Below are 21,043 nucleotides of genomic sequence, written 5' to 3'. Positions count from 1 at the left end.
AAAAATATAAAAAAAGGTGATCATATAGCCGATTTATAAAAGTTACACTATTTTTATAATTATTATAAAAGATACACTAAGATTGTGATTTTACAGTCGAAGTACACCATCTCTATAAATTTGCCTAAATTTATAAGACTGAGTATGGTGTAGTCTTCAATTATCTTCTGCCAAAATCCAAACCCCATTCCTTAATTTATTTTAAACTTAGTATTCAATCTAACTTTTGTTTGTTTCAAATAAGTCTAGTAACCAATAACATATTGCTCTAGTGGTGTAAGATTTCTGCTACATCATAGGAAAAGTTTGATTCTTGATAGCGACACTCGTTAGGAGGGGTAGCCACAAACTCCGAAATTATCTTCTTTGGCCTTCACTTGGTTAGTCGTCATCCAGGCTTGTAACCTCCATCATGGTTATCATTATGCACAGTGGCATCCATGACCATCATTCTTATGCGTGTGGTCGAAAGTAGGTCTGCAATTTTTAAAAAATGGAAAGTATACTCAGATTCGATTAGGATTTACCTGGATCCACACAGTTTGTATCAATAACAGGTGTGTATCACTGAGTGAAAGTCGATTTTTGTGTGCAAGTGCATAATTGTGGTATTTTTAAAGAAACGACAGAATAATTGTTTTCAATATTTATGTATTGTTGGTATAAAGATCTATACATAGTTAGTACGTTATTATTCATCATTTATTTGTAATTAATCTAATAAATGAATACCATATAGAATGAGTTATTTACACTTGGATGCCCCCCTTATTATTATTAACAAATTTATATTTACTAACTTATTTTTATCGGCAAACTAACAAGTTACCCGTGCATTCGCACATGATGATAATTTTTTGTTGCATGGTTTAGAACACAAATATTACTCGTGCATTCGTATGTTTAAAAATACACATGCTACTCATACATTTATATTGTTAAGAACACATATGTTACTCGTGCATTTGTATTGTTAAAAACGTGCATGTTACTCATATATTCACAGCATTAAGAATACACATATTACCCTACAAATGAATAATGATCTATCATCTTCAAACAAAAAAGGAAAATAAATAACAATTTCAAATTTGAATTTAATAATGAAAATAGGGAAATCAAAACATAATATTATGTGACTAAAATAAATATTTAAAAAGTTATAAAAAATGAAATGTTTTTTTCAATTTCAAATGAATTTTTTAATGAGAATAGAAAATTCAAATTGTGATACTATATGGTTTTTTTATTAAAAATAAATATTTAATAGAGAAAAATTAAAATCCAAATAATATGAAATGTGATGACTAAAATTGAGTGGAAAAATCATAAAGCTTTGATGAGCTGAAAAAGTACTCTAATTCTTAGAGTAATAGCAAATCTTAAATAGAATAGATAGATTAATGTAAATATTGAATGATGTTGAAACAATACAATTTTTTCAATTTAAATTATACGATTACATAAGGGAAGGTGGAGGGATTATATTAAGGTTTTGTTACTAACAATGAAATCATAATATTGGATAATAAATTATTAATTAATAGTTAGTTAGTTGGATGATGATATATTATTAGTGATTTGAAATTGGTTATGTGTCTACACTTGAATTAATAATTAGTAAGGTGAGAAATTGTAGAAATGAATGTGCTTGATCTGATTGAGTTATTGATGAATCAGCTACACGTATTGTTATTGTTAGCTTATTGACATTTACATTACACTTGTGATTTCTTCTATCAAATTCATTTCATTGAGTCTAACATTTTTTGGGTTATGATCATAGTAATAAATCTTTTATTTTGAAGGTTAAAAAAGTTGAAAAGTATGTTGGAACTCTTGATATTCTTAAAATTTAGAATTTTTTAATCGATAATAGCAATGAAGTGATAAATTAGTTTTGCAAAGATGATAAATGTCAAGAGATATTCATATTTACATGTGTATTTGATGGACAAAAAACAACAAAGAGAAACGAAAAGTTGAGGGAATGAAGGGTAGGTGAAATGAAGAGTTAGAGAAGGAAGAATTTAACGATGATAAAAATGTATTTGATATTGAGAAAGAATTAAAATGCTAAAATTGGATTTGGAGATAATGAAATGTGTTGTTAGAAAGCAAATGAAATATGTGTTTAGAAAGCAAATGGTGAGTTGATGACATGTCGACACGTGATGTTATATGTGAGGAAGAAAAATTAATGATACAAAATGTATATGAAAATAATAGTGTGTGTGAGCTCATCATAAGAGTATAGAGATATTTTGGAGGGAAAAAAGTAAATAAGAAGATGACATGTATCCAAAAAAGAATAGTGGTGAAGACTTTTTTTTTTCTTATGTAATTAATAGATTTGTGGTATTTCATAGTTCACATGGTGTCATTTCACATGCTAAACTTCAAATGTAGCTTTCTAATAGACGTTTGTACTTGAGGCAATGTCAGAAGGAAAAGTACAATGAAAGGGTAAGGTAGTCCTTTTCTAAACAAACAACCATTCGCACACTTCCCTTCCAAGTTCCAATATCCGGCTTAAAAGTTTTTTTAACCATACCACTATTTATTTTTACCCTTTTGGAAGTATATTTATAACCACTTTTAATAGGTAAAGTGTAGTATTGCAACTTGAATTTAGGTACCCACGCTTAGGATTTTTGGTAGAAAAGATAAGCGAGACAAGATATGTCACTTCATCTTATTGCAATCTAGAGTTTGAAGAATCTATATGATAGGAACTATCTTATTATGTTAGTCTATTGCATTTTTTATCATGGGGAGCCAGGTTAGAAAAAATGAGTGTCATATGTTAATGCATTTCCTCTCATACTTAAACATTAGTACTACCACTACTAGTCGTCATGATATCATCATTCTTTTCATCAAACCACTATTCATGATAAAAGTTTATCTTGCTCATATCTTACCACTTTCTTATCCTAGTATCTATCTTATATTTTATTTATACCATCATACCATCAGATATATCCTTATGATATATTTGTGAATTGAGTTTTGAAGATGAATGAAGAGAAAATGAAGACTTCAAAGTCTTCTCATTAATGTATTTTATGGTTATTAAGTCTTTTATTTTTCATTTCTTCTCAACTAAAACTCAATTCGCAAACAACCTTTTAATATCTTATAGCTGTAACGACTAATATGACTCCTATGCACGAAAATAGAGGATGATAAGCTCACCAAAGTTGCATAAACAAGATTCTGCGTGCAACATTTTTTGCATCCTTTCATGTAAATTAAGCAAGTCAAAAGTTGTGTAACCCTAAAAAAAGTGCCCATAAATAGACCTCACGATTTAATCCATATTTATCCTACATGCCTTTTTCACTCTCCATTCCCTTATTTAATATAATTTTTTCACTCTCCATTCCCTTATTTAATATAATTTTTCAATGCTAATGGACGGTGCTTTTCGTCCTTAGGAAATAACACGCACTATGTGCTACATTGGTGCAACTTGTGTTGCAACGTTCCTTAGGAGCTAAAGAATCCACGTTAACATTGTTGGTACTTGGTACAATCAAACAATGGAAAATTTATTTTTCCCTTTTATATCACTCACTTTTACTCCTTTCCTGCTTAGCCAAACAGGACATTAACCTTACATGTTTTTTATGGATATAACCTACTTTAATTATTATCAGACACTTTTAAATATTGTTTAATTATTATACTTATTTAATAAACACTTTTGAAATAATTTAAAAAAAACTTATGTGAATATTATAAACTAATTTTATGAGCTTAATCATGAAATAAGGTATTCGATCTCATGAGCTAAAGTAACATCTTCCAAACACCTCTTTAATCTTATTTCCTAAACACATTATCATTATTGAAAATAGCTTTTCCAAATACTCTTATTCAAAAACGAAAAGAGAATTGTACAATTGATTGCAATTGTAAGTTACTTATACTTCAGAAAGCAGGTGTAAGAGCTTAAATCTCATAATTTATTCCACCAATTTATATTCCTTTTTTGTTTTCTCATTTTTATTTTTGTCAATTAGAGGAGACATCTAATAGAGAACCAACCACCAATCATTTTCACAATATACATTTATTGTATTATAAAATGTATGACTTCATTTATCATTTCTTGTGATTGATCAACATAAATACAGTTTAAATTACTTTATTTTAAACTCTTGTAACAAAAGAAAAATAGTTATTTTAATTGGCCAATTAAATTAAATGACAATGCAATTATACCAATAACAATTCCACCTTTCTCATTTCCTTCTTCCATGTATATTTTAGTATGAGTCTCCTAAAAAGGTGAAAGGAGATTTATTCTTAATTTAATAAAGGTATAGTGCGAATAAAATTGTCGATTAAATAAGTTTATATTATATATTTGGAAAATAAGCTTTAAAGCTTAAAACATATGTACCAACCAAAACTCGAATAAGCACGTGAAGAAAGAGAGTATGAATTCGCACCTAGAGCAAGTGCATGGGCTGAATTTCTAAATGCTCAGAAGGAAAAGTTATGGAAAACAACTTTAAGAGGGAAAAGGAGATATCATCAAGCACAAATAATTTATTGTATATTAGAATAAAATATATTCTGATATTAACATATAATTTATCACCATAAATTCACTTATTTTTTTCATATGTCTTATTTTCCTTCATTCGAGAAGTTTTCATTTTAAAATATATTATAAAAGTAAAATAAGATATATGTTATATACTAAATAGATTTAAGGAGATAAATCATCTTATAATATAAATATACAATTTATTATTTCTAAACAAAAATAGGTTTTTGTAGAGACCAAAAATTTCAGATATAGGTTAGGTAGATTTAGCGGTGAAGAATGAGACTTGGGTTTTTATTTTATTTTTTTGTGACTTTTATTTTAGAGGTTAGGTAGACAAACGTCATATACCGTACCAACCCACACAGCTAATAGCTATCATTATTTTAGAAGTGAGGAGTTAGCTTAAAATTCTAATATTATCCCCTATTGTCTTAAAAAAATTAACACATATGAATTCAGACAAAATTTTAATGTAAGTTCATTAATTATAGACAATAATCTCAACTATTTATTTTATTTAAACATTTAAATTTTATACGCTTTAAGCAAAATATATTTCAGAAAAGGTAAACACTAATCAAATATTATCAACTCAGCTAAAATTTGTTTTAATTTTATTATAATTTCTACTAACTTGGTAAAATTGACAAAAGAAAACTATAAACAAGGATATTCTCCATATTAGAGAAATACATACATATTTCTCCCCTTATTTTAAATGATAAAAATGTAATTTTATTGTAGTTAAAGTAATTGATATGTCTTAAAAATTGTATTTCTATTTATTTAATTTTTCGAAGTAATTATCTTTTTATTAACAGAGAGGATACTAAATCGAAAATTATATATGTAGTAGTAGGATGGTTGGTGGTTGATAAACCAACAGTTCTTGCATCTACCCCTTCTCTCTAAATATCTGTTGAGTTGATCTCATTGTTACACAAGGGCAGATACTAGAAAGTCAATGTCACTTGTTAGTCTATGGTAGATGTAGTTACTCTCAGCCTCTACTATATATTAATGTCCACCACATAATCTTTTCTTCACTACAAAAGATAATGTACCCTTCTTTGCACTTTATGCACCTATATATTCTCAATGCACCTTCTCTTCAATAAACATTCACTCTTTTTATGTGAGTCATTTAAAGATCATTATTTCCTCTATTTTTGATGATAAGCATTTTGATCAACAAAGCAGTGGAAAAAGAATAAGGGTGAGTGATTTCCATGCTTTCCTTTGTTAAGTAAACAATCTCTTGCTGGATTAATCTTTATCTCGTTGTCTGTTCGACCTTGAAACTCCATATTTATATTTTATAATAACGTTATACATTATTTTTTTACTACGATTTCAAGCTAAATCTAGTTTCTTAATATATGTTTTTCATGCTTGTTCCAGAAAAAATAAGGCAATTATCTCTTGATTAATGTATTTTAGCTATTATAGGTAATTATTGGACAATATATATATATATATTTATATATATATATATATTTAGTAAGAATGATTAAAACAAGATAATTAACCACCTTTGCTCACAAACTCCTTGGCACCCATATAAAAAGCGTGTTTTTTTGTTAAACTTAAATTGACGTGAGGATTGGAAAATAATAATAATAATTAACATGTGTAAGTTTATAAAACGATTCTCATTTTTGATGTTGTAAAAATAGCCAGATTGTAAAACAAGTTAATAAACTGGTCCAAGTTTTTATAGTTTAAACATGTGCCAGGTGCAGAAAGCTAGACCGTACAAAGTTCTCAAAATTATCTGTCCCAGATATCTTTGAAATTATTGTTGCACCTTTTCTCTCACATATAACGCACATAGAGACATAGATCTATTTTTTTCAAGGTCGTACAGGCAACGAAATTGAGTTTCTTGCAAGAGTTGTTTGCTTCACAAGGTTTAGCATGAAAATCTATTATTCTCATCATCATATATGCAATGAGTTGCACCGTTATCGACATTTTGGTACGTGGAAACTCTCTCAACTATGCTTAACTAGCTAGAAAAGTATCATTTTGATATATTAACTAATCAATTATATATTTAGCCCAACTTATTGAGCCAATGTTTAAATCCCACTTTAATTGGTCTATACCAACTAGACGTTAGTCTAGCTAGTTATGTTAAGTTTTGTTAGATCTTTGGGATGATCAAAAGATTAATTGTTCAATTTTTAGGAGTACATTAATTAAGAGATATAGTCATATACCCAGAAAGAATTAATTCCTTATTTATAAGGTCATGAGATACCTTGATAGGATAAAAAAAATTATAAGAGTCTATGTATTATATATGTATGTTATTTCTGATTTGTGTATCAATTTTCTAATTTATATGAGCAGGTAAATGGACGTTCACGGTTCACCCAATCAAAAGTATCTACTCGCTTTAATAAGTAATATTTTGTGAACTAGTTTGCTTGCGAATGAACCAACAAGTTGTTGATAAATCTTTACTATTATTTAAATGCATGTAATTAGTTTTTTTTAAAGTGGGTGTCTATAAAGTAAGAATGAATCTTTTATGCATAGTGCATAATGAATTAAGTACTTATTTATTATAAATGGAACAATCTAAAAACATAACATAACCTTTATTATAATTATTATTTCCATATTATCATTTTCATTTGATGTACAATAGGCGCATGCCCATTTCTAAAACTTTCAGATTTGGTAAGCCTTTCAATAATCCAGTCATTGATTATGAGTTTATGACTGCCATTTGGTAGAGTTCAGATTTGGAAAAATCAGAATCAATAATCCACTCATAATCATGATTGATTAATTTGTCATTCACTGTGACAAACTCTACCTACTCTCCCAATCTATCCATGCATGATGTGGAAATCTCCTTAGTGTCATTTAAGAGAATGGAGATTAGTTGTCTTATTTTTTTACATCCTATCGTGTTTGAACCAATTGAAAATTGACACCTACTTGAAAAGAAAAATAAAAAAATAAAAAAATATTTTTATACTATTTGATATAATATAATTGGTTTAAGAGATTAGAACAAGAAATTTTGGGATAGATGATCCTAGTTCTATTCGACTATGGCTGTCCTTCATCATCTAGTTTTTCACTAGAGCCAAACTCTCATGTAGAAAATGGTGCTTGGAGGTCATATTCTTCTTTATCACATTTCTAACATCGATCATCCTCAAGGTGATACTTCTTCTATGCTTTGTCATCTCTATATCGGGTGTGTATATCCTCTTCATTTATTGAAACTTTAGATACATGTTTGTCTAAAAATCTTCCTTGGTCAATATATTTTCCAACTAAGTTAAAGTTTGTTCTTTGCCCCATCCTTGAGTAGGTGTAAGTATCTCATGATATTTAGAATTCAATTATGAATAATTATCCTCTGCTTTCTCGCCTCCCTGATTGCATTCTCTATCTCAACTATTCTCAAATTTTGCAATTTCATTGGGATTATATTTTACTTTGGTAAAATATTGACTCATACTCATTTTGCCTTGTTTGACGAACATGAGTTCTTTCTTCAACAACTGCAATTTTGTGTCACTCTTCCTCCTAAATGAGTCTGGATCCTCTCCTATAATTGAGAGGCAAGTACTAACATAAGATTATGACACGTGGCAATTCAGTTTTTAATGGTTAGGATTTTAAAATGCAAAAATATATTTTTAATTAAATTAATTCAAAAAATAAATTCTATCTTCCTATCCAACTGCATCTACTCCTTTACTACACTAGGAGAGAAAAAAAATACTGAATGAAACCCAGTTTTTTTTCAATTGGAAGGACCAAATATTTTGAGATATTTGTTGTCCTTGTTGACACAGATAGAAAAATGGGAAACCTTTTCCATGGTGAAAATTTAGGCCATCCATGTAGGGTTTCATATTTTTTTAGCAACATTCCTGGTAATCCAAAACTTATGAGGGAGAAAACACAGATAGAAAAGTAACATCATCAAAACTTATGTTTCTTCCCTCTAAAATCCATGGCAAGCACATAACCCCAAAGTCTAGAAAGTCAATAGTCATCTCTTGTTTTTTAACTCTGTGCTCTCCAGGCTACCGCCTATAATGCCACCGTCGAAGAAGAAGAAGAAAAAGGATGAGCCAATAGTCATATCTTGTTTATCTCTTCTGTGTTTGTGTTTTCTCTCTCCTTGTGTAGCAATGGAGGAAGTAACGGATGTTGAAGAGGAGGAAGATAGAATTTATTTTTTGAATTAATTTAATTAAAAATATATTTTTGCATTTTAAAATCCTAACCATTAAAAATTGAATTGCCACGTGTCATAATCTTAGGTTAGTACTGGCCTCTCCATTACAGGAGAGGATCCAGATCGTCATGATATCCAAGTCTCTCTTATAGTATTGTCAAGTCCTCCCCCATTATATAATTAAAAGCATAGGTGTATATGTGGAAAATGAAAATAGTTAATATGAACACGTAGATATTATTTAAAAAGTCAAGATTAAAATATACATGTACATGCCATTTTTAATTAATCATGTGATGACTAACTTTTAATTATAGTTAAGTTAAGTTATATTAATTATACTTAATTATATCCATGAATTTTCTTAAATCCAACAAACTAAATGAGTGAGTGAAAAAGTGACGAGAGTAAAAAGAAGAATCTTAGATGACTTTTAATTTTCAATTATTTGGTCCGTTGAATTTAAGAAAATCAATATATGAAAATAAGTGTAACTAGTATAACTTAACTTGAGTGTAAACAGATCATACTTTATATATATATATATATATATATATATATATATATACGGTGGTAGGAAAATTTATGTGGGTAGTGTAGTTTGACTATACTATCCCACGTTTGGGATAAGTTTTGAATTAATTACGAAAATAGTGTAGTTTTTATGGATCTCGTGGATGAGGTACACGATTTTACCAAAGTCGTGGATGAGAAATGCAGTTTCCCACCAATCTCGTGGACTTGAGCCATGACTTTCTTACACACTCTCTCTCCTCAAGCGAAGTCGTGGATGATATGCACGACTTCCATAGTCGTGTACACTATGCACAAGATTGGATGAGATATAATGATTTTTGAATTTCCCCTTTACACGAATATGGTAGGTTTATTTATTGTTTTAGGGATTAGTTTTATTAACTGTAGTGTGAGTATTTTAAAAAAAGTTAAGATTTATGATTTTTAGTGTATAAAAATATGTTAAATTAAAATCGTAAAATTTAATTGAATATGATAATTTTACTAAAGTGTTAGTTTTATGAAATTTGGTTAAAGTTTTTGATATTTTTTAACATTTATTGTAGTAGTTATTTAAAAATAAAATGCATAAATTAAAATAATAAGACAATTTCTTAGAAATGAGATCGATAATTGTATTAGGAATTCAAAAATGATTACATTAAAAAAACAGAACGAGAATAGAAATTCTTAATGGTGTCTATGAGATGATGTTCCACATCCAGGTGTCTTCCTCCTTCGAGGTGGTTGGACACATTGTCGGTTGATAATATTGTTGAGAGTGGAATGCCGATAATGAAGTATTTGAAGTTGTGCCAAACATTGATGACATTCCTTGAAATTGCGAAGAAGATGTTAAGTGAGAAAATGAGTAGTCACACATTGCTCAGAAACCTTCAAACCCAAAGGGTTGTTGTTGTTGTTGTTGAGGAGCAGGAGTTTGAGTGTATGTTTGCGGATAAGTATTCGTCTGAGTTTGACTATCATAATGTTGCTGAAACTCAGGTGCAACATGCATTTGAAACTGTTGTGTAGGAGGAGTTTGCGAAGTACCTGAGGAGAAGGCAGTTGGAAGTAGTTGAGCAAACACTTTCATCATCTCATTGCAGTTTAGGTAGACGTCATTCAGTGACTGCAACGAATTTGGAAACACATTTGTAGGAGCACACCTATCCCGAATCATTTTAATAAAATTGTACTGAAAAAAGTGGAAAAAATTATAAGGTTAGAATATGTCAATACAATTCAAAATAAATTAGAAATAGAAAATTTCATATTCTTACCGATCTAGTCGAATATGTGCTGTCTAGATATATGTATTTCCTTCTCCTTTGTAAGTACCACTGCATATACTGCGAGTACTAATACAAAGGGTGGTCATCGAGAAAACCATTTACCACATAGCTTTCCCGACTATTCCAAATTTGAATCCACTAGTTATGCTTTTGTGGCCAATTGTAATCATTTTTCCACGTAGATCCATCTTGTGTTGTTTCTCCATATTAATTGGATCTTCTGGGATGAGTTGTTGTAAACCAAACTGCCTCATAATCTGATCAGCAGCATGCCACTCAGCAAGTGCAAAGCAGATGAGTGACACACGTGCTCGGGCTATATCAGGTATGGTGCCCACATAGGTAATGTTCCTATATGGGGCCAGACAAACTAATATATAAAAAAAATTAGTAACAAAAAAATAGAAATAGTAATAAATAAATTAATATTAACAAATTACAGAAATTACCTAATCAATGCGCAAGCGATCCAACATTGATCGTATTATGTTGGTTGTATGACTAGGAATATTGGTAGTGATTAGATGTTGTGACCACCTAAAATGTAATGTTATATGAAGTTAGTATTATATAAATAGTTTGACATATAAACTATTATAATTTGAAAAAAATTGGAAAAATTATTTACCTTTGGACAAAACGAAATATTTGTAAATCATCATTGTGTAATCTTGGAATTAGCATTGGGATGTGGTCATATGCCCATGACTGTAGTATATGTAAGCATCCTCCAATTTCAATCTGGCGACCAATCAGCATCGCACGATATAATCCGCGATATAGACATGCCAATGCAGCTAAACCCCAACTATATTGGAATGTCTGTGATAAGTCCTCCCGCAATGGGAGATACATCAGGTGGACTTGTGACCCTGATGTATCTGGCATGAGGAAGCCTCTAATCATGCGTAATATGAAGGCTCTTGCATGTTGTTCAATAACGACATCATCAACACCTTTTAGGAGCACGACAAAGGTTGAGTCTAGCCAATTCATTTGGATTCTTTGGCCCATAATTTGTTTATCCGTTGGGATTACACTCAACAAGTTGTGACAAATAATTTCCCAATTTGCGCTCGTAATTCCAGTAACAACAGCTCCATTAACATGGTGTTACAAATAACTTCTAACACCGGTACAGATGGTAATCGTTGCCAAAAATTGTATCTTGCTCGAAACGTAACCTCTCCACCATTCCATATGTTGGTGGAGACATGATCTTTTTGAAGGTTGAGAAGGGAAGGGTTAATAGGACATGTACCAATATGTTCCATTTTTTGGACTAAAGATATCGGGAAATCGAGAAATATTTGGAAGTAATTCGGAAGGGATGAAGGATTTTGATTTGGTGTGAGAATGGAGGGGAGATGTTCCCAATTTATAGAGGTTGGAAGTCGTGGATGGGGGCCACGACTTCGAGGAACTCATGTATAGGGTCCACAACTTTCTACCTGGTTGTGGAAGTTGTGCCCTAGTCGTACATGGTTTTCTAGCTCTAAACCCTAGCATGGGCCAATGTCATGGCTATCATCTACGACCTTCATTAAAGTCGTGGACGTGATCCACGATTTGCATTTAAGACCCTACTCCAATCTCGTGATTCAGGTCCACGGGTTTCATTAAAACCCTAACCCTGCACCAATATCGTGGGTGCAGTCCACGACATACCTTAAATTGTGGTGAATCTCATGGGTGCAGTCCACAAGTTTCATTGAAGTTCCGTTTTGGTAAACATAAATTTTTAAAATGTAATTAATATGTGTGTATTTATGGGTGTAATTATTTTAATATATTACACAAATTAATGTTACATAAATTAGAATTTCAATATATTACACAAGTTGATATTACATGAATTGTAACATTATATAACTTAGTTTTGCCTTGTTTTACATCATTTATTGTTGTTTCCTTTGATTCAAATTGCATACCAACAAAAAGATCATTATCCATATCAATGCTTACGTGAGTACTTCTATATGGAAAATCTTGTCTAAACTGATAATCAATGCTAACGAAAAAAGATGAAGAAGTGTCATATGTTATGCTAACTGGTTCACTAGTGGTAATCTGAACATTATCATCATTATCACATAGCTCAATGTCCTCATCATCACTAACAATATCTCAAATAATTGACATATACATATAAACATACAATATTTACATTTAAACATACAGTAACATTAAATAAAATTAACACAATTAAATGAACTGAAAAGTATAAAGTATTTTTAATTACCTATAATAATCACACTTCTTCAATTATGAATTATCCTAAATATTTCTCATACGTTTTCTTCATTCGGTGTGGTTTAAGTTGGGACGGGGATGTATATATGTTGTTTGGATATCATGGATCCAAGACACGACTTGGATCTCGTGTCTTAGGTCCACGAGAATTGCATGAAACTCTTGTACCTGGTCCACGACATTGGCATGAAAGTCGTGTCCCAGGTGCACGACTTATATGAAGGCTGATACGGTGTAAGAAAGTCATGGCTTAGGTCCACGAGATTTGTGGGAAATCGCATTTCCCATCCACGACTTTGGTAAAATCGTGGACCTCATCCACGATATCCATAAAAACTACATCATTCCCGTAATTAATTCAATATCTACCCCAAACGTGGGATAGTGTAATCAAATTACACTACCCACATAAATTTTCCGACGGTGGTATGAGTAAATGAACCAAGTACAGATTTAGCGTGAACCATATAACTTTCAGGTGATATCCACAACAACTAACACACATTGTCTGATCTGAGCAGGTTCAAGGACTCAATTAACCTTTGACATGAAATGGAGGACATGTGAACACCATAATCTTTAGATTATTACACATTGTACCTTGATCCTCCAATTCTCCATATCATAAATGTTTTCTCCCTCTTTTATCAGCATTTATTTTATTTACCTTTATAAATTAAATATGATAATCATAGACTATGGAAGAAATTTATCGACTTTATTAAGAGATTTAACCTATTAAGAAATTCAGTTTAATCTAATTTCTAAGATTATGAATTAAATTACGTAATTGTCCCTCTCAATAAGTGTCACTCCCAGGAATTAAACTTTCACCTTTTAATGAGATCACATAGTCACATGTGTAAAGCACACCAAAATATATAAAATGTAACTATATTATTTTTGTTTTAAACCAAAGGCGAAGCATATAAAAAAGTAAAGTAACAAAGCCAGAGAAACTATAAGTCTTAATTGCTTAATATAATGCCCACATTGTTGATCATGTGCGCCTCCTATATGCAGGTTCCTTCTGAGAGTTGAAGTAGACAGTTGCAACAGGGAGTCCCAAGTTCAATTGTCTAGCAAAGTAACGAGTGTTGAAGCTTGCACGAGAGGGTGGCTGCTCCACCAGATCCAGTGGTCCTTTCTGCTCAAAAAGCACCAGGATGTAGCGGTGTATCCCCAATGGTGGCCTTGGTCCACCATATGGAAGGATCTCATTTCCTGCAACAAGGTTAAGTAATTAATAATTGGAAATAAATTCTTTCAATTATGATTTTAAATTGTGATTGTTGTGATTATTATGTTGCATTTATTACAATTAGGTTCGGATACAAAAAAATAACAGAGATTGACTTAATACGGACAAATGCAGTCTTAGTTGTTATTGTGAATACCGCCAACTACAATATTGCAGCCAACAATTTGCCACAGCTTAAAATCATGGTTCTGCTCTATATAGCAAAAGAGATATTCGGGCCTGTGTGCACTATCCGCATGTTTTGATTTCAAAAAATGAGACGATAAATTAATATATTTGAGTTGTCTTAATCATTTTTTAAATTACAGAGAGTTTGCGGTTACAATATTGTGGTTGTTCACAGCAGTAGTATAATTATAATGACATGATCACATCCAATCCCTACACAACCACATAATGACATGGAATTCAAAAATATTTCATTTAATAGCAAAAAAATCATACCACGATATGAACAAAATTCATATCACAATGGTTACAATAATCTCAATCAATCACAGTAACTACACTAAACAAAATTGAAAACAATTATAATTAGAGGGATACAAATTACGTAAGTATAAAAACAAAGCGATTTGTAAGAGGACTATTTGATAATTTGAAACAAAGGCACGCCATGATGTAATATAACCTGAACTGGAAATTGTATACGTTTATTAGAGAAAAATCTGAAACATGGGAGAAGCTAAAGAAACCATGCATGTTAATTTTTGCCAGTTTAAGATCTCTATGAGTCTATGACACAGTAAACTGAGAACCGTTGGAAATAGAGTATGGTAAACCAGTCCATATATATATATCTATACTACTGTGTTATGTATCTTTACCAATTGTTCTAACTCTTGGGGGCTTGTTAAGGTGAAATTCTTTTTCATGTATATAAAAGCGTTATGAAAAAATGATCATTCATAGAATATAATATAAAACAAAATAAACAAAATTCTGTGAAAGAAGATTCAAAGGTCTCATTAATTTGCCTTGATTTGGGTTTGTCCCTCCAGGAATGTTAGTCACGATCCTGGATAAAGAAAAGAACAAGATCAGTTTTGATATAACGTAAGATTTATTTTGAAAGAAAAACAAGGAATTAAAAGAAGAGTTGAGTTTCAAAAGAATAAAGTTCACCAACCAATGTATCAACTCGCGGTGAATTGGTTCACTCGGGCTTGGTGCATCTGGGTCCGTCATGACCTGCATGAACATAGTCCACAAACTTGTTCAGTGATAGCATGCAAGAATATAGAAAGTAGAGACCAAAAAATAATCAAGAAAGTGCATGCAAGATCGTTAATTTTGTTTAATTGACCAATGACTTAACCTTTATCCTATAACTTACCAGAGTGTAGAGGTTATCAATGTTACCAGTGAGTGTAATTCTGGGTGGGTCGACAGCCATGGAAGGTTTGATGTGACAACCATTAGTGACATGCTTGGTACCAAAGTACACAGACATGTTCACAGAAGGAACAAACATGTCAACTACGTCACCTATGACGCGACCAATTATGAGGGGATCAACGGAGGTGGCCATGATTAGGAAGGAAATGGTTAACAAGAAAATGGAGTTGCAAGGAGGCAAAGAAGGCATAAGCGCTTATTAGATATCAGAGGGTGGTGATTTCTATAGTGCAGGGAGCAAGGATTATATAGGAAGTGTATAAAAGAATTGTGTTTTTAGTTTCAGTTTAAAAGTTGAGATTAAAGTGTTTATGTGTTTATGTTTGGGTAGTTTAGTTCAAAATTGAATATTAAAAAGATTTTTTATATAGTAAATTATAAAAAAGAGTATGATATTATTTGTTTATGTTATAATTATTTTAGTTGTTTTTTACATTATTTTTAATGTACATTTTTTAAATATTTACCATTATATATTTTTACTATAATTTTTCTAATTTCTATTATTGCATAACAAATGTTAAAAAATATTAAAATAAAATACAATATAAAAATTATTATTAATACTAAAAAACAATATGACACAAATAAAAAGAAGTTGTCAAACTTGAATAGCAAAATTCATAAAATAAGTGGTACACAAATATCAAGTTTTATGATGAGGTAAAAATGAGAAGTGAAAAAATTGAAGAAAAATAAGCTAAGCAAAAATAAATCAACCCATAATTTTAGAGTTTATAGTTTTAGCTTATTTTTTCAACAAAAAAGAAACAAAGTTTATAATTTCATTTGATTGTTAACCATGCATAATTTACTTTTTCAAAATTTAACTCCTACCAAACATGCACTAAATCTAAAAATTTGAGGATGCCTTTAATATTTTTTATAACCAATGTATATTCATTTATAGGTAAGAAAGTAATTTATTTTCGGGTATATCTCTGAGTTGAGTTTTATAGAGGAATGAAAAAAGTGAAAATTTGAAAGTGATGAAATACATTGGTGGTGTGGCTTCAAAGCCCTCCATTTCACTTACAAAATCCTAATTACAAATATACCCTGAAGTTATATATTCCCTCCCAATAAATAAATTTCATATAAACTTTTAACATACAAGGATTCATATCCTTTGTCCCAACTCATGTCCTCAAATCTTGTTTTAGTCCAATCTCCTTTGAACAATTAATATAAAAATGTAGCATTTTGTATTTAAATTTTTTCTATTTATGTATAAATTTTTAATTGGTAGGACAAGAAATTATGAGAGACTTTGGGACATGTGATTCATGTTAACCAAAATGGAAATTTAATAAAGACTTACGCTATTTGATTAAGAGTTAAGATCAATTTTCATTAATGGAGAAGTAAATATTTCAAAAATAAAAGGAAATATAACTTTTAATACACATTTATCCTTCTAATTATAATAAAATTCTACTTTTATTATAGAAAATATAAAGAAAAACAAGTACTTACCCCACTAGAGAATCGAACAAGATAAGTACATATTTTTGCACTTATTTTAAATGATAAAACTATAACTTCATTATAATAAAACGGATAAATATGTTAATAAAAATTATAATTCCCTTTATTTTTTGAAGTATTCATCTCTTAATTATAAAGAGAATCCTAACTCAGAATCATATTCCTTCATCAAAAGCCTTAATAGTTCCTTGATAATGTAAGTACATAAAAGAAACCGAATTCATGAATTAGAGCTATCACAAAAACAAGAACAGGGGATGAGTGACACGTGTGTGGTGCCCCACAGTACCAATGCCAATTATTTTATTTTTTGTGACAAATTTTAAATCATGATTCTCTCTATTACCGAATAGATAAATGTGATACAATAATAAATAAAAAATAATATATAATTATTTATATTTATTATAAATTTATATATTTATCTTTAAAAATATTAAAAGAAATTAACATCTCCCTCTCTATAGAATACTTGTACGTCAACTAGGATTATTGGAATATATTTAGTTAATTTTCTCTATTTTAAGAATATATATGTGTATATATATTTATTTATATTATAGTATTATAATTCGATTTAAATTATAAATTTAATGTTTATCCTTTATGAACAATTAGCAGATGATAATAGAGACAATAAATGATGCAAAAATGTATAAATTTCTTAGAAAAACACCAATATCTTATGAGTGTAATATTTATGTATTGTTTATGTAAAAATTTATACACAATCATCATATAATTTATCATTTATTTAAATTAATTTTTTGAAAACTCAATAATAATTAAATATGAATAATAAATAATAGAGTAACAATGTATAAATCTCTAATAATTGCATACATTTTTCCACATCTTATATCTTATAATAACAAGTATTGGAGAATATGAGAAACTGAGATTTGACATGGATTCTACTATGTCATCACATCGGATTTTTTTGGTATGTGCTCTAAGTCACATGATTTTATAAATACAAGTTTTAATAGGAAAATTAAATGTCTCACTTTTAAGTAGGATAATTGCATCATTTCCTAATTAAATGTCTGTTTTATTTAAATCCTAAACATGTAGCCTATGACACACTAGAAAAGTCCTCCTACATTTTCCTTTAAGAAAACTAATAATTTCCACTCTAATTATACATTAAAAAATTCATCAAATAACTAATTTTTAATAATCTGTGAAATGCATAATTAAATTTTGAGTAAAAATTTAATTTAGTCATCAAAAGATATACTACCTACCAAGCTAGTCCTCAAAGAAAAGGCCACCCAATAAATCTCGAAAATTTATGGGGACTAAAATTTACACTATGGTCACCAAGAATCAACTCACTTAATAGAATTGTATGACATAAGTGTGAGAACCCGAGTTAAAATCCCACTAATTGGATAATGTCTCCTATTCCCTCTTAGTAAAAAAAAATTGTATGTTGGATGTTGGTACATTTAATTCCTTATTTAATACTTTCTTTGTCAATAAAGGGTTGTCTAAAAATGTAAAGAAAGCTATTATTAAATTGAAAATGGTTGTGTTATGAATGGGTATTTTCCGATTTAATATTTTATATAGTATAAAAAGTGCTTATTCCTTATTTAATATTACTTATTTTCAAGTTAAACTTCAAATTTAATTTATTTAAAAATTTAATTTACTAAACATTTTAAGCTATGCCATTTATTACAAATGTTATAATATCAATGAATGTCATTTAGTATAACTTTTATTAAAAAGAGAGTCATGAGTATAAAACTATATCGACATATCTATAATGACTTATTAGATATTAAGCTTTCATCTAAAAAATTTTATTTTAAATTATGATTCAAAGAGTTGTTTTTTGGTACTATCAAGGGTATCCCCTCATCTTTTGGGTAAGGAACTAATCTCTTTCGAGGTTCGGGGTTGTCCCTCCCAATAAGTGTCGCTTTCAAGAATCAAATCATCAACATTGGTGACACAATTAATTGAACTTGTAATATAATGAGAAGGAGAGTTGTGATTGAATTTCACAATTACTATCCATACATATCTGATTCTTAATTTACATCTATTCAATAACGATTAATCCATAGAATAACCTTCAAACACTAAAGGCTTTTTTTGTTAGCAACTTATACAATAAAGCTCTATGTCTAGCAACTTCAGTTCATAAGATTAAGAAATATGACTTACAAAATCATGTCTCTATGTCTAATAATCTATGTATGCAAGTTGAATTAAAATGATACATCTCAATTGTATTAGTCATCAATGTATTACATTAACACTTTACCAAGAATAGTTCTATGTCTAGTAATTACAATGATAAAATTAAGTTTTATGAACTTTTAGGCATACCTCTATTTTAGAAGTTTATGTCACTCAGTTTGGGAATTATAATATCACAAAATTATCACTTTGTCTATATACTAATAAGTAATACACATGAGATGACAAATAATATAAGTATATGTCTAGAAAATATACTATTTGTTGAGTTATGCAAGTTCGAAAACTAAGCACCTTTTTTAATAATCATGCAAAAAGTTGAAAAAACTCAAAACATGCTTAAAGTAAGTACACAATTCAAATATAACAAAAAATTTATGGATAAATGGTAAATCAGTGTGTATAAGTCAAACTCGTGCTACATTCAATCTCAACAAGGGTTTTAGTTGCTCATGTTCACAAGGTGTAAATAAGATAGAGATAAAACACAACTCATTGAGTGGTAGAACCACACACAAATGAGCATAGATTAGCTTCTCTAATACTTACACCTTGATCCAAAGACTAAAATGAGCTAAGCTATCTGAGAAACCTAGAAAAGAAGTATTACAAATCAATATTACAAAATGTGTGTCTTTTGACTTGAGTTGGAAGTCCTGAAATAGTACCTACATGGTGGTTCATGCACTTAGTGCACCACTTATACATTGGACGCAGCCTCCGGCTGGCGATTTTTGACCTTTCAGCGTACCAACTTGCAGTTGGCGCACCTCGGTACCCTTGGCACACCACCCATTGCGCTAAGCTCAAATAGGTGCTCTGAGCGCAGATGAACCAATAGCTAAATTTTCAGAAATTTTCCTCAGTGTGTTGAGCGCAAAAACCTGCGCTTAGTGCACGAAGTTTTCCATATTTCGACGATTTGACTGTTCACATTGAAAATCCATCAGTTAGCAACAATGTATCCAAAATGCAGCTTAATCCAACAGTGAAGAATGCATTATCATAATTTTACATAGACTACTCATGGTTGAATCCTTGCTTTTGTCTGAAACTTATCTTCTTTCAATAATTCCTCCAAATTAAGCATATAAAATACTCCATACGTGTGACTTGGCCATTTAAATAAATTTTAATCATGTATTAGTATAATTTTATTCATTTGAGTTGATTAAGTAGTTAAAATGACATAAAAATATGATCAATGTGACACTTAACAATAGCAATCATCATCCAACTCATATTCAATATATGATAAATTACAATTTCTTAATTAATTTATTTTACCACAAACTGAGCAGGCCTTTGTTTGTATCTGTAATAAAATTTTCCGGTTAGAGAAAATCTAATTGATAGCTTATGTAAAATATAAGAATTCATTTAAAAAAATAAGAATTACTGAACTATAAACATGTACTTAAAAATAAAATAAAAAACTAGAGAATCAGCTTGACCTTCTTCAAATTTGAACGAGATCCATCAAATTCCCAATGAAAAAGTGCTAAGCCGAAGCAAAGTTAAAGAAAAGAACATAAAAACAACACATATTTAGAAAAAGTAGAACTTTTGTTGCTTTTAAAACTTACAAGATAGAGGCTATGTAAGCACTTAGAGCACCCTCCTAGACCGAATAAGTATCTGTTATCTTCAATCATGTGTCAAATTCTGTTTGGCACTACCAATAGGAACATGTCATGATAATAAATATGTCATTTTTTACTTCAACGCTTATTAGTGTGAGACATGATTTAGGACATATTTCAGAATAAGATATCCTTGTTATGCTAAACATGGAATACCATTGACATTGGCGTTGTTACTCAAGAAATTCCTCTTCAATC

At 29.9% G+C, this 21,043-nt stretch overlaps 1 protein-coding gene across 1 annotated transcript; it reads right to left on the bottom strand.

Annotated features, from left to right (window-relative positions):
- On the bottom strand, positions 13,807-15,692 carry LOC109349700 (protein MOTHER of FT and TFL1-like). The gene is made up of 4 exons (XM_019590615.1): positions 15,439-15,692; positions 15,232-15,293; positions 15,080-15,120; positions 13,807-14,065 (listed from the first exon to the last, which is right to left on the bottom strand). The coding sequence occupies exons 1-4, from the start codon at positions 15,688-15,690 to the stop codon at positions 13,842-13,844; spliced, it is 579 nt and encodes a 192-aa protein (XP_019446160.1). The 5' UTR covers positions 15,691-15,692; the 3' UTR covers positions 13,807-13,841.

Source organism: Lupinus angustifolius, chromosome LG06, assembly GCF_001865875.1.
Source record: "Lupinus angustifolius cultivar Tanjil chromosome LG06, LupAngTanjil_v1.0, whole genome shotgun sequence".
NCBI classification, from domain to species: domain Eukaryota; kingdom Viridiplantae; phylum Streptophyta; class Magnoliopsida; order Fabales; family Fabaceae; genus Lupinus; species Lupinus angustifolius.
Note: the sequence above shows the minus strand (reverse complement) of the source record. Positions and strands in the feature narration are given on the sequence as shown.

Bases quoted from the DNA above. Each gene is read 5' to 3' on its own strand.
- LOC109349700 (XM_019590615.1), bottom strand. From the start codon at position 15,690: ATGCCTTCTTTGCCTCCTTGCAACTCCATTTTCTTGTTAACCATTTCC. The intron at 15,121-15,231 runs GTTGGTGAACTT...TTCTTTATCCAG, and splicing joins CACCGCGAGTTGATACATTG to GATCGTGACTAACATTCCTG. The intron at 14,066-15,079 runs GCAAATTAATGA...ACCTTGTTGCAG, and splicing joins AGGGACAAACCCAAATCAAG to GAAATGAGATCCTTCCATAT.